Raw genomic sequence first — 19,208 nt, forward strand, 5'->3', positions numbered from 1 at the left:
TTACCTCGAAGAAAACGGGCTATTGACTCACAGTCAACACGGATTTAGAAAACATGGCTCTTGTGAAACACAACTAGCTCTTTACTCGCATGGAGTGTTGTGTGCTGTCGACAAGGGATTTCAAATTGACTCCGTATTTCTTGATTTCCGGAATGCTTTTGACACTGTACCACACAAGGGGCTTGTAGTGAAATTGCGTACTTATAGAATATCGTCTCAGTTATGTTACTGGATTCATGGTTTCCTGTCAGAGAGGTCACAGTTCATAAAGTTCAGAAAGTCATCGAGTAAAATGGAAGTGATTTCTGGCGTTCCTCTTGGTAGTGTTATATGCCCTCTGCTGTTCCTTATGTATAAAAACGATTTGGGAAACAATGTGAGCAGCAGTCTTAGGTTGTTTGCAGATGACGCTGTCGTTTATCGACTAGTAACGTCATCAGATGACAGGAACAAGTTGCAAAACGAAAATTGGGAATTGATCCTAAATAGCGGAAAGTGTGAGGTCATGGACATGAGTGCTAAAAGGAATCAGTTAAACTTCGGTTACACGATAAATCGGTCGAATACAAGGGCCGTAATTTCAACTAAATATCTTACTTACTCACTGGTCATACCGGACTCGAGAGTCCATTACCGCAGCAACGTATTTTCGCCATCTGTCCCTGTCTTGGGCTATTTCCTTCCATTCACCTTCAATACCTAGACTCCTCAAATCAGCCTTCAGATTGTCCTCCCATCTACGCCTCGGTCTCCCCACAGGACGTTTTCCCTCTAAGTGCCCTACCAGTACTCTGCGCGCTGCCCTGCCCTCATCCATTCGAGCTACGTGACCCGCCCATCGCAGCCTACGTGATTTAATAATACTGATTATGTCAGGGCTTGAATAGAGTTTGTGAACCTCTTCGTTATGCAGTTTTCACCACTCTCCGCTAATTTCATCCCTTTTTGCTCCGAAAATTTTCCTCAAAATTTTGTTTTCAAATACTCCAAATGGCTTTTCATTTTGCACAGTGAGAGACCAAGCGTCACACCCATACAGCATAACTGGTAGAATAATAGTTTTGTATATTCTAATCTTTAAATTCGTAGACAATATCCGTGATGAAAGTAATCTATTCAGTGAGAAGTAGCACGCATTTCCCGTCCGTAATCTCTTCTTCAGTTCGGATTAAATCTCATTTCTCGAAGCGATGTCCACGCCTAGATACTTAAATGTGTGCTAAATACCTAGGAATTACAATTACAAAGAACTTAAATTGGAAGGAACACATAGAAAATGTTGTTGGGAAGGCTAACCAAAGACTGCGTAATATTGGTAGGACACTTCGAAAATGTAACAGATCTACTAAGGGGTTTTATATTACCGCGAAAAAGGGGAGAGAGTGTCACTGAAATGATACAGGAATTGGGATGGACATCACTAAAACAATGGCGTTTTTCGTTGCGGCGGAATCTTCTCACGAAATTCCAATCACCAACTTTCTCCGCCGAATACGAAAGTATTTTGTTGACGCCGGCCTACATATGGAGAAACGATGACCATGATAAGATGAGGGAATCAGAGATCGCACGAAAAGATATAGGTGTTCGTTCTTTCTGCGCTCTATACGAGATTGAAATACACTCCTGGAAATGGAAAAAAGAACACATTGACACCGGTGTGTCAGACCCACCATACTTGCTCCGGACACTGCGAGAAGGCTGTACAAGCAATGATCACACGCACGGCACAGCGGACACACCAAGAACCGCGGTGTTGGCCGTCGAATGGCGCTAGCTGCGCAGCATTTGTGCACCGCCGCCGTCAGTGTCAGCCAGTTTGCCGTGGCATACGGAGCTCCATCGCAGTCTTTAACACTGGTAGCATGCCGCGACAGCGTGGACGTGAACCGTATGTGCAGTTGACGGACTTTGAGCGAGGACGTATAGTGGGCATGCAGGAGGCCGGGTGGACGTACCGCCGAATTGCTCAACACGTGGGGCGTGAGGTCTCCACAGTACATCGATGTTGTCGCCAGTGGTCGGCGGAAGGTGCACGTGCCCGTCGACCTGGGACCGGACCGCAGCGACGCACGGATGTACGCCAAGACCGTAGGATCCTACGCAGTGCCGTAGGGGACCGCACCGCCACTTCCCAGCAAATTAGGGACACTGTTGCTCCTGGGGTATCGGCGAGGACCATTCGCAACCGTCTCCATGAAGCTGGGCTACGGTCCCGCACACCGTTAGGCCGTCTTCCGCTCACGCCCCAACATCGTGCAGCCCGCCTCCAGTGGTGTCGCGACAGGCGTGAATGGAGGGACGAATGGAGACGTGACGTCTTCAGCGATGAGAGTCGCTTCTGCCTTGGTGCCAATGATGGTCGTATGCGTGTTTGGCGCCGTGCAGGTGAGCGCCACAATCAGGACTGCATACGACCGAGGCACACAGGGCCAACACCCGGCATCATGGTGTGTGGAGCGATCTCCTATACTGGCCGTACACCACTGGTGATCGTCGAGGGGACACTGAATAGTGCACGGTACATCCAAACCGTCATCGAACCCATCGTTCTACCATTCCTAGACCGGCAAGGGAACTTGCTGTTCCAACAGGACAATGCACGTCCGCATGTATCCCGTGCCACCCAACGTGCTCTAGAAGGTGTAAGTCAACTACCCTGGCCAGCAAGATCTCCGGATCTGTCCCCCATTGAGCATGTTTGGGACTGGATGAAGCATCGTCTCACGCGGTCTGCACGTCCAGCACGAACGCTGGTCCAACTGAGGCGCCAGGTGGAAATGGCATGGCAAGCCGTTCCACAGGACTACATCCAGCATCTCTACGATCGTCTCCATGGGAGAATAGCAGCCTGCATTGCTGCGAAAGGTGGATATACACTGTACTAGTGCCGACATTGTGCATGCTCTGTTGCCTGTGTCTATGTGCCTGTGGTTCTGTCAGTGTGATCATGTGATGTATCTGACCCCAGGAATGTGTCAATAAAGTTTCCCCTTCCTGGGACAATGAATTCACGGTGTTCTTATTTCAATTTCCAGGAGTGTAGTAGAGAATTGTGAATGTGGTTCGTCGAACCCTTTGCCAGGCAGTTAAATGTCATTTGCAGAGTATCCATGTAGATGTAAATGAAATGTACCACATTGGATGTAATAAGACAATTCTGCTTGCTTATTTCATTCATTTTTCTCCGGGTTTCCGCCCAATTCAAACCTGATTTTTCAACTCGGAGTCAGGCATGTTCCGTGAAATATGCTGTTCGGATACTAACTCGATAAGCTGCTCGTCCTCTGGGACAGAGAAGCGGTCAACCGACATTTCTGGTGAATGATTCAATAATTAGATCGGAACAATTAGCTTCTCTGTTGCTGCCCGAGAATGCGGAACAAATACTGCAGCGTTCGCCGAGAAGTACGCCGATGCTCAGTTCGACTTCCCCCACTCCTCCAACCGAGCAAATAGCTGCGACGTGCGGGACAGAGTCGTCCCGAAACACGCAGTCGTTTTCCCCACGTAGAGATTCCGCAGCGGCGCTGCGTAGTCCGCACTCCAGGAAAACGGTCTGGCGTGAGCGAGTGGGCAGCACGGTCTCCCAAGCGGGTAATTCCCGCAACAAGGAAAACGTAGCTTTACCGATAGTTTCAGGGCTAGAACTCAAGGTCCGCGCTAAGAAGACCGGCTGCGCTTGTCACGTGGTTGCCGCGTCACGGAAGCGCACATGGCCGTTGATAGTCTCGATCTTTTAACAGCTGGCGGCCTGCCACCCGTCGTACGACTACTACTGTACGCCAAATAGTACAGAGCTGCGACCTAATTGTTTATACACTGGTCTCGTATATGGAAGAAAAGTGGTCTTAATTATCATCTTGATATTAACGGCTCATTTCCAGAAGGCCTCGTTTCCACGCAGGCTAGTATCGAGGAAAACGCAAAAACGTTTTATAAAATTAAGAACAGCCACTTCAGCAATGAACATAACAGACTCTGCGTCAGTAAATAGCTAAAACAGTCACTCGGTTACAGCTGCAACTTGAATATCGAACAGCTTCTAGGAGTAACACAAATTTGATTTTCAGCGTTCCACATAATTACTGTCGGAATTTAAAAATTAAAAAGAAAATTAAAAATTTAAATTGGTGTCATAAACTACTTAAGATGTATAAAATGATGTTTAGGTTCAAAAATGGTTCAAATGGCTCTGAGCACTATCGGACTCAACATCTGTGGTCATACGTCCCCTAGAACTTAGAACTACGTAAACCTAACTAACCTAAGGACATCACACACATCCATGCCCCAGGCAGGATTCGAACCTGCGACCGTAGCAGCCGCGCGGTTCCTGACTGAGCGCCTAGAACCGCTAGACCACCGCGGCCGGCTGATGTTTAGGGGTTAATATTTTTATATTTATATTTTTATATTGTTTATGGTTCAAATGGCTCTGAGCACTGTGGGACTTAACTTCTGAGGTCATCAGTCCCCTAGAACTTAGAACTACTTACACCTAACTAACCTGAGCACATCATACACATCCATGCCCGAGGCAGGATTCGAACCTGCGACCGTAGCGGTCGAGCGGTTCCAGACTGTAGCGCCTAGAACCGATCGGCCACCTCGTCCGGCATATTGTTCATATTTATATATTTATATTTAAGTTCAAAGCCATATACCAGGTGTAGAAATGTGAAACCGGAATTTGGTTTCATTAATTACGTGTCTGTTGTTTGATCTCCATTGCTATTTATACATTTCTCCCACCTCTCCGGCAGGCTATGAATGCTACACCAAAAGACCAATTCTTCTTTTGAAGCGAACCAGTCAGCGAGCCATTTTCGTGCATTTTCATGCGAACTGAATCGTTGATCAGCGAGAGCGTGTCCAAGTGAGCAAACAGATGATCATCGGTCGGAGCTAAGTCTGGAGAATAAGCTGCATGCCGTAGTATTTGCCAACTGAACAACTCGATCGTTTCCCTGATCCGTTTTGCTGTGTGATGGGGCGTTATCATGGAGCAATACGAATTTGTGTTGCTGTTTTCCATATTCCGGCCGTTTTTCACGTAATGCTCGAGTTAAATCGATCATTTGCTGTTGGTAACGAACAGTGTTAACGGTTTCACCAGGTTTTAGCAGCTCATAACAGATGACACCCTTCTGATCCCACTAAACACAGAGCATTGTTTTCTTTCCAAAGCGATTTGGTCTTGCAGTGCATGTCTATTGTGTGCCTAGATTCACCCATGATTTACGAAGCTTCGGATTCTCAAAATTATCCGTTTTGCATCACAGATTCGATGGAAAAACGACTTTCTTTTGTATCCGCCGAGCAGATTTCACAAGCGGTCTTTCGATTTGCTTGCTGTCTTTCAGTCAGTTCAAGCGGAACCCGTTTTCCCATTTTCTGCACCTTTCCCACAGCTTTCAACCTAAGAGAAACGCCTGTCTACGTCACATTCAATTGTTCCGCGAGTTCCTGTTGAGTTTGAGTATCACCTTCGTCCAATGAGGCCTGCAATTCGTTGTCTTCGAACGTTTTCTGAAGTTTCCCGCGCTCGTCGCTTCTCACGTCAAAATCACCTCTTTTGAGTTTTTCGAACCACTCGAAACACTGTGTTTCCCCAAGAGCATGTTCGCCGAAACCTTCGACAAGCATTCGACGCGATTCTGCGGCAGTTTTCTTCAAATGATAACAGAAAACCAATGCTGTCTGCAAACCGTAGTTCGCAGGCACAAGACCCGACATGTTTACGGGTTTGAAACCCGACGTATGGGGCTTGGGTTACTGTGCGTTGACATTCGTCGACGGCCCTTACAGGAAGCAGATGGCGCTGCAGACGCGGTCTCCCGGGCCCTACGCTTACGGCTAGCACTGTCTATAGGAAGTTCCAGTTTTATATCTCTACACCTGGTGTCTATTGAGGCAGCAAAACTCAAACCGTGCAAATTACCCTGACTATATTCATCCAGTATTTGAGGATGGTAGCACTTAGCGACATCCAACATACTTTACAAATAATTTCAAACCTTTTCAAAACTTTTTATTGCTGATATCCCCTACAAAATAGTGAAACTGAAAACGCATTTCTATATAGAAACAGTTAAAGATGCAAGATTCACTTTTTGTTTAATTAAAGACTAGTTTCAGGTTGCCTGAATACATTTTCAAGTCATCCAGATGAGCAAAACAGTATTTTCCGAAATAGCATATAAACTATGTCAATGGTATATATACTCTTGTACATACAACTAAGTCAAGTTCAAACAGTCGGTGACAGCAGTTAACGGCGTATTTAACAAGAAAACTGGTTTTTTATTCAGCAGCAAGAAAGCTGTGAGCTTCAGAATTATATAAAATAAAGGTCTTTTAGTAATGACTTTAGAAATGTTCTTCCTTATGCATCGAAAATTTAAGGATTTATGTTTTTAAAAACAAATATTGCCATTCGACTGTTAGAGTAACATTTTATGTCTTTAGTGTGCAGTAGCTGTACAAATAAGATACGTTACTGCAACTCGGGTGTCCAGTGCATATAATGATGTTTTGATCTGTTCCACTAGCCTTCTTCCACAGAGGCTATTAGTATTTCATTATAACATCTACATGTACATATAGTGATGTAATCAATCCTAATGAATATTATGAACACTCATATACAGTGAGTATCGGTATTTTCATTTGTAAGACAAGATCCCATACGGAAGTACTTGTGTACAAACCGCATAATTCATGCATTGCTGCTTACGTTTTATGTGATCAGAATAATTTTGTACTTATTTAACAAGAAACTATTACACTGAAGTTCGCTAAATTTATGTAAAAAATGTATATAAGTTAGTTTATATACCATATTTGCCAATAACGTATATAATTAGATTCTTTGCCTACAAATGTAATCGTTGGTCATTCTCGTTTGGGTTTGATAGTGATTGTAAGAGAGAGTGGTGTGAAGGCGTCTATAAAGGGTAGACATGTTTTGTATATGGTTGTAGTTTGTAATTCATGGGAGCAGATAGCAATTACTTTGTCAGCCAGGCGTTTGAAATGTTTACATATGCAGGAGTTAAATGTGTGACCATTTCTTATTTCTGAGTTAGCGAACCGTCGAACTGCTACAGTCCTGAAAAGTTTCAGAGTTCTTCGTAGAGCAAAATACAGAGACAACAACCACACGTCGAAGACAATGGAGCCAACATATAAAATCAGCTACGATATTCAAAAAATATTTAACGTGAACGTTTCAGTGCTTACAATTGCAAATGTCGGCGATTATCTGTAGTTATATTTGTTAGTGGAAGTTTATCCATTTACTGAAAGTGGCATGTCACAATAAACAATCTGAAAACCAACGCGAAGTGCATGGCAAAGGGGAGCTGCCCATTTTACTGCGTATTATGATTTCTTCCCATTCCATATGCGATTGCAGAGAGGGAATATTTCTCAAATGCTTCTGCGCGCACCCACTGCTGTGAGTCTGATCATGTCTTGGCGGCCCCTATGGGAGTTAGCTTCTTAGCAGCGTTTTTACTTACATTATGTGTACTCGGAAGCAGCTTGTGATGTACAACACCACACATACAAACGTTCACGTATGTGTCACCACATAGCGCGAAACAGGTTTTAAATGGGACACAAGCATCACCAACGCAATAAATTGGAAAAATGCAATGCAGTCATCACAGCCTACAGTGTTTTTTTAAATGGTTCCATCATTTAGAAATGATAAGATTTGCTATCCTAAATCAAAAGCGAGCAGTAATTTTGGGACTTGTTTAATGAAATGAACGTTGTAATGATCACGTGATATGGAAAGTAAACTTAAAAGGACAGAAATAATTAGGGCAGCAGACATGAAGTTAGCAATAAACGTAATTGGTGACTACAAAGTAGGCGAAGTGAAGGAATTCCACTTACCTGAAAACATAATAACTCATCATGGACGAAGCAAAGAGAATATAAGAATTACACTAATACAGGCAAAGAGGGGACGCCTGATTTAAAGAAGTATAATGGTGTCAAACACAGGCCTTAATTTCAGAAAGGAACTTCTGGGAACGTACTTCTGGAGCACAGAACTATGTGACAGTGAATCATTGAATGTGGGAAAATTGGAAAAGAGAGTTGAAGAGTGTGAAATGTGGGGCTACAAAGTGGTGCTAAAAGTTTAGGCGGAATAATAAGATAAGTAAAGGTGAGATCCACTGCAGAATCGACGAAGATAGGAATATATGGGAAACATTGACGAGAAGAAGGGAGAGGATGACAGGACATGTGCTAAGATATCAGGGAATAACTTCCACAGTAGTACAGGGAGCTGTAAGGCAAAGATTGAAAGGCATCCAACAAATAATTGTGACCGCTGAGGGCAAGTACCTCTCTGAGGTGAAGAGGTCTGAAAATCGCTCCAGTCAAAATCCAGGATAAATAAATCTTTCATAACAAGCGATTTCGATCGTCTTATATTTTCCCTTTGTGAGTTCGCAATATCGATGAGCACTATAACTGAGCACTAGTAACTTTCACTGTGCAACAAACATGTTTTACGTTGTAAATTACATTTTTATACAATGGACAATATTAAACATAGTACTTGGATAAAATACACACTATTAAAGTATTAAAATTTATGTTGTTGAAGTTTGTGAGGTAAGCAAGTTAAGAAATAGGAAATTCTATTGTGTAGCAGTTAGTGCGGGCATGATCAATTACAGCTGAGCACATCTTCAACTGTGTCACATGATACAATCAACCAGTCACACACCCACAAACGGTCACAATTACGCATACTGCCACATAAAATTAAAACGGAATAGAATATCCGATTCCTTACCTTGCTTATCTCACAAACTTCATCAGTATACCTTGTAATACGTTAACAGTGCTTATTTTAATTGGGTATGGTGGTTAATATTGCCCATTACATAACAAGGTAATTCACAATGTAAAACGTGTTTGTTACATAAAGGAAGTTACTAGTGCACTTGGGTAGTTCTCAACCATTGTCACGACCTCACGAACTATGCCATCATAACCACATAACATGTAAGATTGTGTATTTTAATCTCTTTATATAATACTATTCATTGTCTAAAGTTTAATTTTCAATCTTAAAAAAACTTGTTTGTTGCATAAAACGAATGTACAGTGGTCAGTTTATCAGTTTCTCAGTCAATGTTAAGACCTCACAAAACTTAGCATTTTAATCATTTAGCCTGTCATACTGTGTAGTTTAATTATATATTGTGCTTTACATTGTCCATTGTGTAAATTGTAATTTCAATGTTTTTTATTTATTTACAACTTGCTCCATTACAATATTTGTAATATTACATGTATGTAACGTGTGTGTGTGTGTGTGTGTGTGTGTGTGTGTGTGTGTGTGTGTGTGTGTGTGTGTGTGTGCAGTGTAGTGAATTTCAACATTAAGAAAAAAGTTTAATGCACAATGCTCTATGCAGTGGATATGGCTTTGCATATAATGTTTGGTCGCTTGGAGAGACTGGTCAGTTGTTTAGGTTTGTTTATAAATAAATCTTCTGCTACCAGTCACGATTTTCTTTATTTACTTTTCACACGACACGTTTAGGGAAATGATTACCATTTTCAAGTGCGTTTTTTGTGTCCATTATGCCATTTCTGTGTGGTGTTGTCGATGTGTGAGAGGCTGCTTCATTTCATTAACTTTACTGCAACATATAATAAACACGCGATTTTTTAGTTGGTTATCGATCTCTTTGTGAAGTTAGTGGCAAAATTTAGAATAATTTGCACTTACAGTTTTGCCGGCCGAAGTGGCCGTGCGGTTAAAGGCGCTGCAGTCTGGAACCGCAAGACCGCTACGATCGCAGGTTCGAATCCTGCCTCGGGCATGGATGTTTGTGATGTCCTTAGGTTAGTTAGGTTTAACTAGTTCTAAGTTCTAGGGGACTAATGACCTCAGCAGTTGAGTCCCATAGTGCTCAGAGCCATTTGAACTTACAGTTTTCTAATGCTCCATTTGTGCAGAGTCTCACACACACTAAACATCACACACAACTTGCTGTACATTTTAAACATCGAAAATATCTTACATAAACAAAACAGTTACGAAGATGTTCTTGCAAATAGACCAAAGAGATAAGAACATCTTTGTAACTGTTTTGCTTATGTAAAATATTTTCGATGTTTAAAATGTACAGCAAGTCGTGTGCGATGTTTAGTGTGTGTGAGACTCTGCACAAATGGAGCATTAGAAAACTGTAAGTACAAATTATTCAGAGTGATAACCAACTAAAAAATCGCGTGTTTATTGCAGTGAAGTCAACGAAATGAGGCAGACTCTGACACACCGACAACACCACACAGAAATGGCATAATACACAAAAAAAACGCACTTGAAAATGGGAATCATTTCCCGAAACGCGTCGTGTGAAAAGTAAATAAAGAAAATCGTGACTGGTAGCGGAAGATTTGTTTATAAACAAACCTATTATTTCCACAGTCTCAGGCTTTCAAAACCATTTATAATAGATCAAATCAATCATTTGTTTGCTGACAATGGCCCACTAAGCCGAAAACTAGTTTCAAATAACAAAAATCAGAAGAACAAAAACGGTTGCGAAGCGTTACGTAGAAGAAGGATTCCGTCTTGCTACCAGAAAGGAGTAGGTGCTAGTGGTCGTTGCAGCAAGATGTTAGAAATGTCGTATCGCTAATGTAGAGATTCACTGCGTGCGTCATTTTACGCACAGTGCAGGGACGGTCGCTCCGACACTCACCCCTCCGCCGGACATGGTGATCTCGTGCTGCCACACGCTCAGCTCGAAGTCCTCGAAGTCGTCGGCGAAGATCATGTCGCCGCTGCAGATGGTGGCGGGCGCCTTGGTGCCGGAGGCGGTGGTCTGTGAGGCCGTGCACTGCGCGAGGCAGCCGCAATGCGTGCACGCCGCTAACACCAGCAGCACCGCAACCAACAAGGCGTGCGCGTTCCTCGACATCTCGCAGACGACTGACACCCAGCGTCCGCACTTTTCTTCGTCGGCTAACTGCACTCAGCGACCGACGCATACGCAACAATCTTAAGGGAATTCCGTAATCGGTCGCGCTTCGAAGTACGTGAGATGACGCCGTCGTTATGTCATACGACGTCAGCGTGACAGAGCGACCTCGACTCTGTATTTTATTTTTCGGGGTTGTAATACCACAACCCCTTGGGACCCTGTATCCTATTACAATCTCATTTCCACTCTCCAGAAGATGGTATATACTACTGGCCATTAAAATTGCTACACCACGAAGATGACGTGCTGCAGACGCGAGATTTAACCGACAGGAAGAAGATGCTGTGATATGCAAATGATTGGCTTTTCAGAGCATTCACACATGGCTGGCGTCGGTGGCGACACCTACAACGGGCTGACATGAGGAAAATTTCCAACCGATTTCGCATACATAAACAGCAGTTGACCGGCATTGCCTGGTGAAACGTTGTTGTGATGCCTCGTGTAAGGAGGAGAAATGCGTACCATCACGTTTCCGACTTTGATACACGTCGGATTGTAGCCTGTCGTCATTGCGGTTTGGTTCAAATGGCTCTGAGCACTATGGGACTCAACATCTGAGGTCATCAGTCCCCTATAACTTAGAACTACTAACCTAAGGACATCACAGACATCCATGCCCGAGGCAGGATTCGAACCTGCGACCGTATCGGTCGCGCGGTTCCAGACTGAAGCGCCTACAACCGCTCGGCCACTTCGGCCGGCTTATTGCGGTTTATCGTATCCCGACATTGCTGCTCGAGTTGGTCGAGATCCAATGACTATTAGCAGAAAATGGAATCAGCGGGTTCAGGAGGGTAATACGGAACGCCATGCCCGATCCCAACGGCCTCGTATCACTAGCAGTCGAGATGACAGGCATCTTATCCGCCTGGCTGCAACGGATCCTGCAGCCTCGTCTCCATTCCTGAGTCAACAGATGGGAACGTTTGCAAGACATCTGCACGAACAGTTCGACGACGTTTGCAGCAGCACGGACTGTCAGCTCGGAGAACATGGCTGCGGTTACCCTCGACGCTGCATCACAGACAGGAGCGCCTGCGATGGTGTACTCACCGACGAACCTGGGTGCACGATTGGCAAAACGTCATTTGTTTCGGGTGAATCCAGGTTCTGTTTACAGCATCATGATGGTCGCATCCGTGTTTGGCGACATCGCGGTGAACGCACATTGGAAGCGTGTATTCGTGATCGCCATACTGGCGTATCACCGGGCGTGATGCCAGGGGTGCCATTGGTTACACATCTCGGTCACCTCTTGTTCGCATTGACGGCACTTTGAGCAGTGGACGTTACATTTCAGATGTGTTACGACCCTGGCTCTACCCTTCATTCGATCCCTGCGAAACCCTACATTTCAGCAGGATAATGCACGACCGCATGTTGCAGGTCGTGTACGGGCCTTTCTGGATACAGAAAATGTACGACTGCTACCCTGGCCAGCACTTTCTCCAGATCTCTCACCAACTGAAACCGGCTGGTCAATGGTGTCCGAGCAACTGGCTCGTCAGAATACGCCAGTCACTACTCTTGATGAACTGTGGTATCGTGTTGAAGATGCATGGGCAGCTGTACCTGTGCACCCCATACAAGCTCTGTTTGACTCAATGCCGAGGCGTATCAAGACCGTTATTACGGTCTGGGGTGGTTGTTGTGGGTACTTATTTCTCAGGATCTATGCACCCAAATTGCGTGAAAATGTAATCACATATCAGTTGTAGTATAATATAATTGTCCAATGAATACCCGTTTATCATCTGCATTTATTCTTGGTGTAGCAGACTTAATGGCCAGTAGTATGTATACAGAGTGTTACAAAAAGGTACGGCCAAACTTTCAGGAAACATTCCTCACACACAAATAAAGAAAAGATGTTATGTGGACATGTGTCCGGAAACGCTTAATTTCCATGTTAGAGCTCATTTTAGTTTCGTCGGTATGTACTGTACTTCCTCGATTCACCGCCAGTTGGCTCAATTGAAGGAAGGTAATGTTGACTTCGGTGCTTGTGTTGACATGCGACTCATTGTTCTACAGTACTAGCATCAAGCACATCAGTACGTAGCATCAACAGGTTAGTGTTCATCACGAACGTGGTTTTGCAGTCAGTGCAATGTTTACAAATGTGGAGTTGGCAGATGCCCATTTGATGTATGGATTAGCACGGGGCAATAGCCGTGGCGCGGTACGTTTATATCGAGACAGATTTCGAGAACGAAGGTGTCCCGACAGGAACATGTTCGGAGCAATTGATCGGCGTCTTACGGAGCACGGAACATTCCAGCCTATGACTCGCGACTGGGGAAGACCTAGAACGATGAGGACACCTGCAATGGACGAGGCAATTCTTCGTGCAGTTAATGATAACCCTAATGTCAGCGTCAGAGAAGTTGCTGCTGTACAAGGTAACATTGACCACGTCACTGTATGGAGAGTGCTACGGAAGAACCAGTTGTTTCCGTACCATGTACAGCGTGTGCAGGCACTATCAGTAGCTGATTGACCTCCACGGGTACACTTCTGCGAATGGTTCATCCAACAATGTGCCAATCCTCATTTCAGTGCAAATGTTCGCTTTACGGATGAGGCTTCATTCCAACGTGATCAAATTGTAAATTTTCACAATCAACATGTGTGGGCTGACGAGAATCCGCACGCAATTGTGCAATCACGTTATCAACACAGATTTTCTGTGAACGTTTGGGCAGGCTTTGTTGGTGATGTCTTGATTGGGCCCCATGTTCTTCCACCTACGCTCAATGGAGCACGTTATCATGATTTCATACGGGATACTCTACCTGTGCTGCTAGAACATGTGCCTTTACAAGTACGACACAACATGTGGTTCATGCACGATGGAGCTCCTGCACATTTCAGTCAAAGTGCTCGTACGCTTCTCAACAACAGATTCGGTGACGGATGGATTGGTAGAGGCGGACCAGTTCCACGGCCTCCACGCTCTCCTGACCTCAGCCCTCTTGAATTCCATTTATGGGGGCATTTGAAAGCTCTTGTCTACGCAACCTCGGTACCAAATGTAGAGACTCTTCGTGCTCGTATTGTGGACGGCTGTGATACAATACGCCATTCTCCAGGGCTGCGTCAGCGCATCAGGGATTCCATGCGACCGAGGGTGGGTGCATGTATCCTCGCTAACGGAGGACATTTTGAACATTTCCCGTAACAAAGTGTTTGAAGTCACGCTGGTACGTTCTGTTGCTGTGTGTTTCCATTCCATGATTAATGTGATTTGACGAGAAGTGATAAAATGAGCTCTAACATGGAAAGTAAGCGTTTCCGGACACATGTCCACATAACCTATCTTCTTTCTTTGTGTGTGAGGAATGTTTCCTGAAAGTTTGGCCGTACCTTTTTGTAATACCCTATACAGCAGACAGGTTCGTTGCTGACAAAAACCGCATCACTGAGCGAACCTCATACGCGGAAGGCGAGTTGATAGTCTTAAACATGTTGAAAGCACAGAACAGAACCGTACCGGTTAGTTACAGAGCTAAAACTGAGCACAGTTGTTTCTGAGGCATTCCGGTACACGACGCATGCGTACGTTGCGGTATGTGCGCCAGCTACTAGTGTCTACAACAAAACGGACCTTACTTAAAATATAAACACTAATTTAAACTGTTGTTTTGACATTGTGACGAGTCTCACAAGTAAACGGAGTGAAGGAAACATATTGGATTAAAAACTAATGTACCATCATAATTTACACACAATACAATGTTCAGGCACATGGTAGGAATGATTTCCTTATTGTAACTACGGAGTAATTATCGATTAAAGTTCCGATATTTCCAAGTCATAGAGAGAGAGCTATTTTTATATTTTGAAGCCAGAAATTGTTTGAATCCATAAAAAAATAAGACACGATGATTTTTCAGTCAGAATCAATCACACTCATGTTTTAATTGGTGTTAATTAATTAATAAGAACTAGAACTGTAATATGACCATATAGAAATGTAAATTATACTCGTACAAAAATTAATTAGTTGCATCTAGGCCTTTCATTCGATAAAACTAATCACTCTGTACACTTGAAAATGTTAGCATGATTTTTCTTTGAGTCAATTAATTACTATATGCAAATTAACGAAATATATTGTTGCAGTGATAAAACATATAACTTATAGTCTTAATTGAAACAGATTCTTTCCTGTCTTTGTATGGAATTATTCACTTGTGTACTACATAAATTTCTATGCAATTTGGGAAAATGTTCTTATGTTAAATAAATTATGTGATAGTGATAGTAATTGTTTAGAACCATATAAATAGAGGAGATTTGTATACCGCCATACTTCACTCTTAGGCCGAATTCTTTATCAACAGCATGTAGGTAGACTTTGTTTTGTCACAGGGCAGCTAACCCTCTGACCGAACACGCTGAGTTACCTTGCCGGCTATCTCGGAGTTAGTGAATGTATCGTACTTATTGGCCCAGTAGGCCGTATGACAGATAAATCGCAATGTAAGAGACGAGAGTAGTTGCATTTTCGTGTGGAACGACTTTCGTGGACTCAAAAGCATTAACTGATATCCCTATATCATATCTCAAGAGAAAATCACTCACATTATTCAACTGAAATGACACGGTAATATCAAGGAAGTAACTCGTCGATCACAGAGGTGCCAGACATATTCTGCGCTGTTGCCAAGTTTCAGTTAGACAACCAGGAAAGATACCAGCTGATGTGTAGTGTGAGTGGTCCCAGAAGTGACTATAGCTTCGTCTGAAAGTTGTGGGTGGCAAGGGTCGGAATATCCTCATTATATGGCAAAGAGTCTTATTCGCATTTCTGTAACCAGGTTTAGGCGCTAGAGTGCATTACTTGTAATACATCGATGCACTGAGTGCAAACGAAACGTCTTAAATTAATAACAGCGCCAATTATTTGTGTTTTACTGTCTTAACCAGACCAAAACCGGGAAAGTGCATTCACAATTTTGGAGCTTCTCCAGTGATTGAGTTGTCAACGTATCTTTGCTGTACAATATCGTTATTGAGATCATTGTCATTGGCACACCCGCCAGAAGAGAGGCATGACCTGGCTCCTTGTTGTCAGCTTTTCTGACGGATATTCTGCCAATGCTCGAAACGTGAGGACTTAAGGTGAATTCGAATATTTCATATGGCTAAAATCTGATGATCCTGTTCTTCCAGCTCTATCATTAGAAAAATAATTACAATAAGCTCCAAAAGAGCGCCTGTGAACCAACAATTAATAATGCAGTCATAATTAGTGGAACTGACAAACTCCATCTGTCATCTGATAATTGTGAAAAACTACTTTTTTCATCTGCACAGCATCGCAGTATGAACTCAAGGATTTCGTAGGATTCCTGTACTTAATTTCCTTGTGATCCTTTTCAATGACAGTAGAAGAGGATCAAAACCATCTGACGAAATATACTTTTCCAGCGGGATTTGAATGTTTGGCTACGGATGCAGTAGCACGTCCAGTGAGGTATCAAGGATCTGAGGATTCACTCATTGCTTTAGTGTAGGCCAGGGCAGAAAGAAGCAGGTTTCCCACAAAATAAAAGATGAGAGACACTGTAATTAACGTATAAAGTAACCATCTCGCAAACGTAAATTTTCCAAATTGCTGTCACTTGTTAAACATGAATTGTTCAGAAAATTACAACTACGTCTAGTGAAATGCGTAGGTTAATGCAGTTCCACTCCGTCACTATCACTGAGTTGCCAAACATTTTAAGAATAGCACTTTAGAAATACGTGTGTGTGTGTGTGTTTTGTGTGTGTGTGTGTGTTTTCTTTCTTCTAACAAACTCAATGCAAAGGGAAATGAGGACTTTCAAAGTTGATTTCCAAAAATTCCAACACCAACTTCAATGCACTTTTGACTTCTCTTGAAAACACCACGTGTAACTCTTCTGAGGTCGTCCTTGCGCTCTTTTATGAGGGCTGCACTACTCATAATCCGAACGATCAAATCGGCTCTTGGGTTTACTTTTTCTATGTAGACTTCGCTACCAACTATCCCCACAGGCAAAAATCCAAAGGGGTAAGGTCCATGGACCTTGGTGCGCAAGAAAAGTGTCCATATCTACTAATCCATCTTCCGGAAGATGTTAGGTTTGGATGATGTGTCACCTGACGACTAGAATGTGCAGAAGCCCCGTCGTGCTGGAGGAACATACACATTCTCGTATCCAAATGAACCTAACAACAATGCGAACCCAGCTGTATGTACTCAATAAAAATTGGACACATTTTGTACGGCATTTTTTCTGCAATACTACTACGTCCTACAACATTTTCTATTCCTCCTGAAACATCCTGTGTAATTATTCGCTGCCGGCCGCTGTAGCCGAGCGGTTCTAGGCGCTTCAGTCCGGGACAAAATGGTTCAAATGGCTGTGAGCACTATGGGACTTAACAGCTGTGGTCATCAGTCCCCTAGAACTTAGAACTACTTAAACCTAACTAACCTAAGGACATCACACACATCCATGCCCGAGGCAGGATTCGAACCTGCGACCATAGCAGTCGCACGGCTCCAGTCCGGGACCGCGCTGCTGCTACGGTCGCAGGTTTGAATCCTGCCTCGGGCATTGATGTGTGTGGTGTCCTTAGGTTAGTTAGGTTTAAATAGTCCTAAGTCTAGGGGATTGATGACCTCAGATGTTACGTCCCATAGTGCTCAGAACCAATCGAACCATTTTTGTAATTATTCAGGTCTCGACGGGCCTTCGAAAGTTTTCAGTGTTACACGCACGTCATCGTCCGAACCCTCGCTGGAATACAGTGTGGCTGCGACGAATGGAATAATGGACGGGAGGTACCGCGTATGTGATATGCGGCTTAGATGGGAATTTGCGTCTGACGAGGAGCGTGTGTAGATAGATCCTGCAGGCAGGCTGACTGGTATGTCCCGATAGTCCAATGGCTGCCGGCACGGTAGCTAAGCGTGTTCGGTCAGAGGGCTGGTTGCCCTTTGTAATTAAAAAAACTGTAAAAGAATCAACGATCAACTTGAACGGATGTCATGTAACTTCTGCCCAGACCAAGCGCAATGAAAAATACCGAACAAAATGAAGATAGTTTAAAAATAAATAAATAAATAATGGTTAGCGCGTCTGCCTAATAAGCAGGAGGTCCATGTTCGTACCCATGTCGGTCACAAATTTTCGTCTGCCGCCGTTGCTGTATTTCAACGCCCTGTGACAGTGTGCGTCGGTCCTTCTATATTTAAGATGCAATTGTTTTTTGGGGCAATACAAGTGATTTGCAAACATTTGTCTTGCCAGGAATGTAATGGGACTTCAACGGCATCCATTCCTTAGTCATTGCTTTGTAATGGCACTAACCCACGTCATATACATGCCAATCGGATTGAATTGTATATTTAGTCAAATAACGAATAGTCAGTATACAAGTATTTACGAACAGTAGAAGCAGGATTGCAGCGAGCTGATCACTTAACCAAGTGCACATTGGAGTACCTGTGTAGTAAGTCATTTCAGCTACTTATGTGCGCCACAATTAACGCTACTGTAAGTAGTTTGATAGCGTAACACCGCCACATCCACTGACAACCTACACCATTATCATCACACAGTTGTTACTCGCAGTGGTTATAAGTTTCTGATGTTTGTCAAGAACAGCAGAAAGCACCTCATGAATGTGAAGTCTCATTTGCATTACGCCTAGGACAGAGAGAATCCTAAATAACGCTAAGAGGTATTGTCTCGAGTTCTTGCAGTTTCATATTAATGTAGTTCCTGATGGCTTCACACTAACGGCTTCTTTTTGCTGTCGGAATACTCATATGGGAATTATCAAAGTGTAATTGCTAGAACATTCAAGTACCTTAATATCACCTCATTTTGGATTGAATATGACTCGGAAAGCGACGCTAATTTTATGTTTCTATCCGTCTCCTGACGACTTACTAAATGAAGTCTGAAGTGCACTCACAGTTGTGTTGCCTGCAGCATGAAATCTGTAAAGTGTTGTCGCAGCTGGCAGTCATTGTTGAATACAGACATGTGCAAATATCTTCACTGCATTAGGGGAGCCGGTCTTTGTTGCATTTTTTCCATACCGTAATTAGCACAGTGACATAAGGTTCATTCTGCTGAAGAACTTGATGCCCCCAAGTTCTCACATAAGAATCTACGAGCGGTAGTG

At 43.5% G+C, this 19,208-nt stretch overlaps 1 protein-coding gene across 1 annotated transcript in view; it reads right to left on the reverse strand.

Annotated features, from left to right (window-relative positions):
• Positions 1 to 10,970, reverse strand: part of LOC124789100 (beta-1,3-glucan-binding protein-like) — a 119,276-nt gene extending 108,306 nt beyond the window's left edge. The window contains exon 1 of the mRNA XM_047256388.1: positions 10,752 to 10,970. Coding sequence (XP_047112344.1) covers positions 10,752 to 10,970 — 219 coding nt within the window. The remainder of the gene's footprint in view (positions 1 to 10,751) is intronic.
• Between the last annotated feature and the right edge of the window lie 8,238 nt (positions 10,971 to 19,208).

This window comes from Schistocerca piceifrons, chromosome 3, assembly GCF_021461385.2.
Source record: "Schistocerca piceifrons isolate TAMUIC-IGC-003096 chromosome 3, iqSchPice1.1, whole genome shotgun sequence".
Taxonomy (NCBI): Eukaryota; Metazoa; Arthropoda; class Insecta; order Orthoptera; family Acrididae; genus Schistocerca; species Schistocerca piceifrons.